Source organism: Aptenodytes forsteri, unplaced genomic scaffold (genome assembly GCF_000699145.1).
Source record: "Aptenodytes forsteri isolate BGI_AS27 unplaced genomic scaffold, ASM69914v1 Scaffold128, whole genome shotgun sequence".
NCBI lineage: Eukaryota > Metazoa > Chordata > Aves > Sphenisciformes > Spheniscidae > Aptenodytes > Aptenodytes forsteri.
In genome coordinates, this window is record NW_008794880.1 from 582268 (window position 1) to 591833 (window position 9566).

The following is a 9566-nucleotide window of genomic DNA, read 5'->3' on the forward strand; positions in this document are numbered from 1 at the left end:
TACATTTGTGTAGATGAGGCGCTCAGGGACATGGTTTAGCGGGCGTGGTGGTGTGGGTTGACGGTTGGACTCGATGATCTTAGAGGTCTCTTCCAACCTTAATGATTCTATGATTCTAAAGTGGGGTAGATATAGACTAGATATAAGGAAGAATTTTTTTACGCTGAGGGTGGTGAAACACTGGCACAGGTTGCCCAGAGAGGTGGTGGATGCCCCATCCCTGGAAACATTCAAGGTCAGGTTGGACGGGGCTCTGAGCAACCTGATCTAGTTGAAGATGTCCCTGCCCACGGCAGGGGGGTTGGACTAGATGGCCTTTAGAGGTCCCTTCCAACCCAAACTATTCTATGATTCTATAGTGTCCCTATCGTCCCTATCGTCAAACTGGAGAGATAAAGACTGGATGGGTGGAATACAAGTTGGGCGATGAACTGGGTGGACTGCTAGATTCAAAAAGTAGTAGTCAGCAGTTCAGTCACTGTGTGTTGAGCCCCATCCTAGTACAAGAAAGCCACTAACAAACTAGAGCAAGTCCAGCACATGGTCATTGAGACGGCTGGATACCTAGAACAGGTGTCATAGAAGAGAGACAGAGTACTGAATTTGTTTAGCCTGAAGAGAAGGCGGCTAACTGCTGTCTTCAACTACCAAAAAGAGGGTTACAGATAACACTCTCCTCTCAGGGCCCAGAGGCACCCCTGTTGGGGTGGAGGACAAAATTTGATGGGGCAAGGCCCTAAGCAACTTTACCTAACTCTGCAAACTGCTTCTAGCAAGGGGCTGGACTAGATGAGTTCCAGAAGTCCCTAACATCCTAAACCATTCTATGACTCTAAGAAGCATCACAACACCATACTGCACAACCACAAGACAAAATGGGAAGGAAGCTAGAAACAGGATGCATGTCTTGTTCTTTAATGTGAAATAAACATCAGAAAATATTTTCAATGCTAAATTACACAATTCAACGGTCTTTGTTAAATGGTTACTAACTGACTTCAAAGAATTAGTCTGGTAGCATGGCCAACAGCTAAACACTGACCAACAATCAACTAACCTCCAGCACTCTGCGAGATGAGAACTCCACAACCTGTCATTTCACATACACACACAGTTTCTACTAACAGGTATTAGCTATCGCATGGGGGGGGGTGGGGTGGTGGAAAACAAACCCAAAAAACCAAACCTCATGAGAAATTTACAATTATGAAGAACTAATTCACAGACTGAAAGAAGGACCACCTCTTCTCCTTGCCATGCCCACTAGATGTCTGAACCAATGAAAGACTGATGAAAAGACCGATTTCCTCAGTTTCAACATGCCCTCTTCCAAAGATTACTTATAGAAAGTGTTTCAAGGCAGAAAATTATCACTTGAAATTCCTTCTGAATTTCTATTTATGAAAAAATTTAAAACTCAGTATCTTTGAAAAAAAAAAAAAAAGCCTGACATAGACCATTTTTCTGCTCATTATAAAGAACACAATTGCTGCTGAAATTGAGTGGATATTAAGGCAGACAAAAATTACTGGGACCTTTAATATTAAAGATGTTAATGAAGGATGTTGCTAATAAACATCTGAAGCTAATAGAAATGGAATATATGGAGTTCGAAAACAAACTCCAAGTCTGAAGTCTAAATTCTTAAGAGACCTTTTCAGGGGGCTTTCAGATTTGAGAAGAAAAGTAGTGAAAAGTGCTAGACAGTCATGAAAATGGAGCAGCTTTGCGTTAAGTAAAAACGTTTCAGGTTTCTTTGAATTAGTCTGCATTTTCCTCTAAATGGCAATACTCTGATAATTCTAATTAGGTATGTTAGGATATTTTATTATTTCAAGCCTTACCTTAAGATAGCCTCCAGATGACACAAGCATTTTACTGTCAGGAGAAAATGAGAGGTCTGTTACCCAACCACCATGCGTTGGTTCTCCTTCGTCTACAGTAACTGGGGAGCAGGAGTGAAGTAATGCACCTGTTAAAATGTGCCAAATCTAAAAGAGAGAGAAGATTATGTATATAAGTAAACTTAATGGGGAAAAAAACTCTCCTGTGAGGAAAGCTGAAATGTATTTTTCTATATTAGAGAAAAAAAAACCTTGTAAATAAGCATTCTACTTGAAGTGACAGAATGATCCAAAAAATGAATTCTCCTCTTAGAACTGTATCATATATGGAGGATTTAATCACACGTGCAATTCACAGTAGAATTGTTAGTAAATCATGTGAATCACTTCCTCAGCATTCACAGAGCATAAATCTATCAATATGGTTACAAACTATTAGAGAAAAAAAAACCTTGTAAATAAGCATTCTACTTGAAGTGACAGAATGATCCAAAAAATGAATTCTCCTCTTAGAACTGTATCATATATGGAGGATTTAATCACACGTGCAATTCACAGTAGAATTGTTAGTAAATCATGTGAATCACTTCCTCAGCATTCACAGAGCATAAATCTATCAATATGGTTACAAACTACTGTCTCGTGGCAAACTTTGCTATTTTCAACTCCCCAACGTTAACCACAATGCTAGTGAATTAGACATGCAGAACCAAACTATGAGAACTCTTCTGTCTGTGAACTATCAATTGAATTATAAAATAAACAGCAAGGTTAAAGCAGTACCCTTATTTCTCCTTTGTCATCTCCAGTGGCCAATAATTTGTTATTAGGAGAGAAAGTACAGCACCGCACACAGGCTTCATGACCTTTCAGCTCATGAAGAACAGATGAACTTTCAAAGCTCCATATCTAAATGGAAAACATTACAGTAGAGTGAAAAAGGTAAGTTAAAAAACAATTCTGACTTCTTTCTAAAAAGGCATTAGTATTCAAAAGTACATAAGACTTTTTGTACATATGCATATGTGTGCGTGTTTATGTATGTATTACACTGTAGTCTGTTTTTATTATCTGAATCACACAAGAATGCATTTGCTACAAATTACTGAACTGACTGCGAGTGTATTTTTTTCCTTGGAATATACTCTTTAATGAAACTGATTCATTTACAAGAAAGTTTAAAGCTGTTCATAGAAAAAGGATTCATCAATCAATTTAAAGCTGTATTTTAAAAATCTAATGGGACACTTTAAAAATCTGATGGGACAGCCCCAGAATACTAAACAGTTCACTTCTTTTTGCACCTTGCTTCTGACCAGGAATACCAGAAACTATGGACAGCACTTTCACTGGAAGTTCCACAAATTTTTCTTAACTTAGGTTTCCAAATTAAGAATATTAGGCTATTAACAAATCAATACAGAGAACTAAACAAAGTGTTCTGCACAAACTTGTGCATTAAACATGCATTTTATTTGTACAGAAGCCACCAGGACAGCCTCAAATTATATTCAAGATTAATTGTGAATGACTGTAACAGCTTTAGAAACATGTTCACAGATATGGGAAATTTAATACTAGAAATACAACAGGATACCTTAAATAAACACTAGTTACCTCATAATAAAAAAATATAGCATAATTTCAGGACAAATAAGATACCATTTTTATCTTTGTACAGAAAGTTACCAACCTTTGCAGTTTTGTCAGCAGAAGTAGATGAAAATTTACTACCATCAGGTGAAACAGCACAGGAAAGGACAGCACCTCCATGGCAAGCAAAATCTTTTTCTGTGTTTCCAGTAGTGATATTCCAAACCTACCAAATATACAGGAAAAACGGGTTACTTTTGTAACACCGTAAAAAGGTTAAAAACCCTGCGTCTTACACAACAATATGTAGGAGATAAAAACTCAGCTACATGGTTCTAATACGGCCAACATTTTGCTATACTTACTGGTATAGTTAAAATACAACAAGAGTGTAAATCTTACAAGAAAAAAATGCAAAATTGTGTCTTAAAAGTCAGCTTACGCTTTAGGATCATTTCAATAAAATGTGTGTCAACACAAAGTGCAGGAAATACCAAATGTTAGAAGAGACAGTAAAATGTATTTTATGCAATTTGTCAATACATGGCCTTTTATTTACCTTAACGGTTCCATCAAATGACCAAGAAAGAAGTTTTGAATTTTCCAGAAGTCTAAAATCCTTGATTGCTTCCTTGTGCCCTCTTAGAAACACACATTCGCTCAACTGCCAATTCCATACCTAATCATAAACATGAAATACTTTTTAAAAAAAATTCCTAATCATAAATACTTTTTAAAAAAAATTGTAATGGCAAACAGTCACAGGTCACAGGAAAAGTTCTTATGGCGGTGGCAACTAATTAAAAGGTTAGATATTGAAGATATCCATAGTAGAGATGCTGAAGATTGAGGATGCCATAGTATTTAATAGTCAGCCTGTGAGAGAGTTCCCTATAATACAAACTTAATCTGATTTTCAAAGTGAATTTGATGCTTAAAACTCACTGGTAATTTAAAAAGAAAAAGCAAAACAATAATTTTCTATGCACCCCAGAGGTTTTGGGTTTTAAACCTTTGATTATTGCAAGAAACAGACTTCCGTCATCTGGCAGACCTCATATTTTCCATACTTAAATTAACTTTTTTTGTATTTTTAAAGTGTATTTTTAATGAAATGCCATTTTGGTTTGCATTTTTATCACAAAATGATACTTTTATTTTTAATTCAACTATTCACTGAAAACTGAAGAAATGTAATTTTATTTTACAGAAGCTATTAAGCATCAATTTAAATGACAATGATTTAATAGTTTTCAAATTAATAGTTTTTCTGCTTCAAAGAAAGAACAGAAAGCAGGGGTGTTCAGATGACAATCCTGGAGGCTTAACTGAGGCACTGTCCACTACAGGGAGCTGAGGACCCAGAAGAATAACTAAGCACATTACACCTGAAAGAAGGATCCAAAAGCCGATAAACCGGCGAGCTGCCTGTACTGCTTAACTGACCACAGTGATGGCACTCAAGCTAGCTTCAGATCCACAAGTTCAATGCAGAGTTAGAGCAAAACAAACACCAAAGTGGGATGCAGCATAGGTTACATGTATATCAGCAAGTAGGTAGAACACTGAAGTTGGAACAGATTTGGTGGGCAAAACAGTGCTGAGGACCAGCACCCACATGTGCTTTGGAGGTTTTACTTCAAACCAGCTCAGGTTTGGTTGTGTGAACTGAATGCTTATTAGTAGCTGGAGCATAGTTTAGGAATCCTGTCAGCATGCCTGCAACTGCTCTGCAGTGCAAACTAAAGCACAGTAAGCATAAATGACCAGGACATTCACTTCAAAAGTGCATCCCTGAGGTGAGCTAAAATGCTAATACAGAGACACCAGAATGCTCCTCGGGAGCCAATCTACCTTGCTGAGAGGCAGAGCTTATTAATTTGAGACTACATTAGTGCAGCCATTCTATTTCTAGCTATTATCTGTATCCAGCACTGTACTGGACTAGGTGGACGCACCAGTCCGCTCAGAGACAGGTCTTTTTGCCTCATTCCTTCAGACAGTGTAAGCAAGCCCACTGACAGACCTACCACATATAGCCAGTTCTGGGTCGCATCCCAAACCCTTCACTTACGCAATCAGAACTGTTGAGTTATCTTGTTTGAAAATTAATGTTCCTTTCACTCATCTTAAAGGAGTTGGTGCCTTTCTATCATCCACAGCATTAAAAACAGAAATTGTGTAATATTCATTATCACATAAGGTATAAATAGAGGCTACAGTTTCTACAGTCCCTTGCCCCAAGATGGAGCAATACAGAATACAGTAGTCATTTACTGAGTTCACATTATCTATAGTATAAAAGGTCTTTTAAAATAAATTGTAAGTAAGTTACAACATAATCTTTTTAAGTATCTTCCAAACCTGTATAACTGAATCATGAGCACTTGAAATGAGAGTCTGACAATCAGAGGTAAATCGACAATGCTGCACGGATGTCCTGTAAGCCTCCCGGGACTTCAGAACTTTCCCATCCAACAACTGTAATACCTTTACAATGAAGAATGCAATAATTATATTTTTTTTACATACTTGAGGAAAAGGAGGAAAAGAACATGCAAATCCTTTTTTAAATAACACAAGATTGTAAATACATGATTCTCATCAGTCAATGGATTGGAACAACCAAAAATTCATATTAGCTTAGTCCTTGGTAAAACGAAATTCAGAGCTACGTTATTAGCATTACCTTTAAATTATTGTCATTTAGGCATCACTCACAAATGTAAAAACCTTAACGTACAACATTGAAGAATATTATTGTACAAAGTCATTCAAATGACATTTCTTTAAAAAGAAAAAGCACTAAGAAGAGTTTTTTCCTACTATTTTAAAAATCAAATCTAGGATTTAATACCTTTATTGTTCCACTTTCCTGTCCAAAAGCTGCAAATTTAAGATCTTCACTTAAGCAACAGCAGGAAATGGGGGATTCCTGAGCTGCTGTCTGCATATTAACATTGTCTGTATTTCCATTGATAAGCTGCAAGATAGGAAGTTAATTAAGTTATTACAAGATTTTTAAATTTAAACTTAAATAAACTACAATACAGAGCTAAGAATGCTAAAGAGAACAGTGTACCAGTTTCAAACTTTGCATTATAAGGATCAGTTACTTTCATAAACCACTTGCTTTGAAGGTCAGTGTAGCTATCTTCAAAGAATGCACTCTGAACAGAACAACTTTGCAGAAGGAAACATATCTCAATATTAGAAGTTGGACTTTGAAGTTTGTCTGACTGTAGAAAACAGTAACTCAAAATGCTACTCCCAAATTTCAAAAGCCATTTAGTAAGCTCCACACTCAAATTTACCTTGCCAGCCAGATTCTACAGCTCATGCCAAATGGAGCATAAAATACTTCAAATGCATCCTGTAAGCATGACTTTAAACTTATTAGCACACACAATACACCGAATCTCAACTCAGTATCGCCCCAAAAATCAATTCCCCGGGTGGGGGGGGGATCTTTAGAATACAATGGTTTACAAACAAAGTTTAAGTTTAGAAAGCTACCAGTGTGAAGTGTTTAAAAATGAGCATGCTACACATCAAAAGGTGACTAGGACCCCAATTCCGAGAGATTACAAATTACAAAGGGTAAAACATCATGGTTGCAAGAAAAACTACTTTTAGAGATGTGATAGAGATAGACTGTTAAATTACAGTACACATGCTTAACTGTCTTTTCAGTCAATTTCTCTTCTTGCGCGACAGAAAAATCTTTTCTGTTTCTACAATGGAGTCTTCTCTCATGACTGCACCTTTACAGGATGTCAGAATATTGTATTTAGGGCAGAAAATCTAAGCACCATCCTTCTCTAGGAAATGGTTCAAGTAAAGTTACAATAGAAACATACTAAATCACAAATAAATAGATCAGGTCTACTAATTCAAATGAGAGCCAGACTACACCATTACATAGTAGTCGCTACAGATTTTACAAAAAGTGGTGATTATCCTAAACTGCTCCCCACACATAAAATAGGCATAACTCCATTCGCTGTGGTTTCTCCCATCTCTTCACTAAAACAGATGCAGCTTCTCTTTTCTCACATATTATTTGTTCACATAAATTTTAGTTTCAGCTTTGACCACTTTCTGTTGTCTCAAAGTCTGAAATCTTTTTATTGCCAAGGCCCCACTGGAGACACCTATTTCCACATCTATATTCCCCACTATTCAATTATCATCACCATTCCACTTAAGGTTTTTTTAATAGGATTTTTAGGTAGAATAAGGATGGGCTAATTTGTTGAGAAGACAGACAAATAACCAGGAAGAGACAAACACGAAGTACCGGGCAAACAAGAAGAAAAGTTTCTGCAAAGGAAGCTCTCATTCTAGTAGCAGCCTAGGAAAAGCTGAGCATCTCTTAGGACCAGAAGTAAAGGCAATGGTCATGCTGATTAGCCAGGATTACATAGCCTACATGTTTGCCTTCAGCCAAATTAGGAGAAAGGACATGACTCTACACAAAAAGATTATCTGCACAGTGTCCCTTAGCGCAGGGCAGCAGAATCTATTCCAACACTCACCTACCTATACATCCAGCAATAAGAATTCATTGCTTTCACAGTCCAGAACAAAGGTTCATTCCTGTTGAGATGCTGCTTTAGGCTAAACATCTGAAATAGCTACCTCATGGCCAAAGATATGGCGTTGCCCATTTTGTGGGTTAACACGCAATCGTTTTGTGTAAGCAGCATTCTGCAACAAATATGAAAGTGCTTCCGCTTTTAAACAGTTACAATCAAGTAGAAGCATAATCTGAATGAACTGTATTGCCTTCACTTCAAAGAAAATCCTATCAACTGACTTTATTTGATGTACTAAAGAATCATGATAAAAAAACAATAGCATGGAATGGAAAAATGTATTTTGGATGTTGGTGTACTTATTACTTGGTGGAGCAGTCCACAGTAATAAGAGTGTATTCACTACTAATATTTTCTTTAGGACATAAAAGATGCTTTCCTAAGGCTATAGGCAGACCTGGGCTCACACCTTTAATTCCCCAAATTTGAGACGATTCCTTCAGCTATTACACAGTAGTTCTGATGCATTACGTACATGTGCTGTGGAACACCCAGTCTATATGTGCTGCACACATTACACGTTGCTGTGCACAGCTAAGCCGCTTGGAGGGCCCACAGCCTCCCCAGTAGTGAAAAGAGTTTTGTTCCTCTGCATCCAGCTTCACTTTTGACATCAGTGTGGAGATCTCCCCTCAAACTTCATTTTTTGCTTACTAAACTAGGCAGAGTTTCTAGATATAAAAGTGTTATCATACATTAAGAGTCACCTGCTACAGGTTCAACTGTTGAAAGCCATGAACAAGCAGTTCTTTCAGTGCTTCCTCCGTTTCCTACTGAGATTTGCAGGTAACATTCAAATGTACTAACGTATTCAGAAATACAGCTTACTTGTAAATGCTTCTGATTGTAAATTGCTAAAATCATCACTTCACCATTGTGAAATACAACATCCAGTTCACTTTTTAGCACAGCATCAGAAGACTTGCACACCTTCTTTGTTTCCCAAATCTGTTAAAGAACATAGTATTTCATTAGTTTTATTAAAGGACAAGATATAAAACTTGCTGAGTAAGAGTACCTGTAAACCAAAGTCTCGCAAACTTGCAAGTAACACTGATTTTTTAAATCAGTGAAAATTATGCTTGTGCTATTTTTATTTACTCGGGGAGGCTGTGCAATTACTACAGTGATTCCAACAGATGAAACAGAACTGATTTTTTCCAGGCTGACTAGCAGTCTCCCCTGTGTTTAGAGTCATAGCTATAAAGTTCACAATTTTCTCATCCAAAGGAGAGTATTAAAATCCAATTACAAAAAATACCAAGTACAGATTTCTATACTTCAACTGCTTTCAAAATTCCAAGAATGTAAGAGTTAACTTGGGAGAAAGGGAAAGGTTACTTTGGTAAGCCATAGTTCTACTTTCACAGGTTTTAATGAGGCATTACAATTATAGAAATCTATCCTAAATATTAACATGCAGATATATCTAACAATGAAAGTAATATCAAGTCTGCTAGGATCCTCAAAAAACTTCACAATTCCTGATTCAGATAAAATCTAAAACAAAATAGAAGGTTACAATTACTCT

At 36.8% G+C, this 9566-nt stretch overlaps 1 protein-coding gene across 1 annotated transcript in view; it reads right to left on the bottom strand.

Moving 5' to 3' along the window:
• APAF1 (apoptotic peptidase activating factor 1) overlaps window positions 1–9566 on the bottom strand; it is a 42080-nt gene that overhangs the window by 7424 nt on the left and 25090 nt on the right. Inside the window, 7 exon segments of the mRNA XM_009274674.1 lie at window positions 1845–1991; window positions 2628–2753; window positions 3538–3663; window positions 3997–4116; window positions 5802–5927; window positions 6295–6420; window positions 8864–8983. Of these exon segments, the coding sequence (XP_009272949.1) occupies window positions 1845–1991; window positions 2628–2753; window positions 3538–3663; window positions 3997–4116; window positions 5802–5927; window positions 6295–6420; window positions 8864–8983 (891 nt within the window).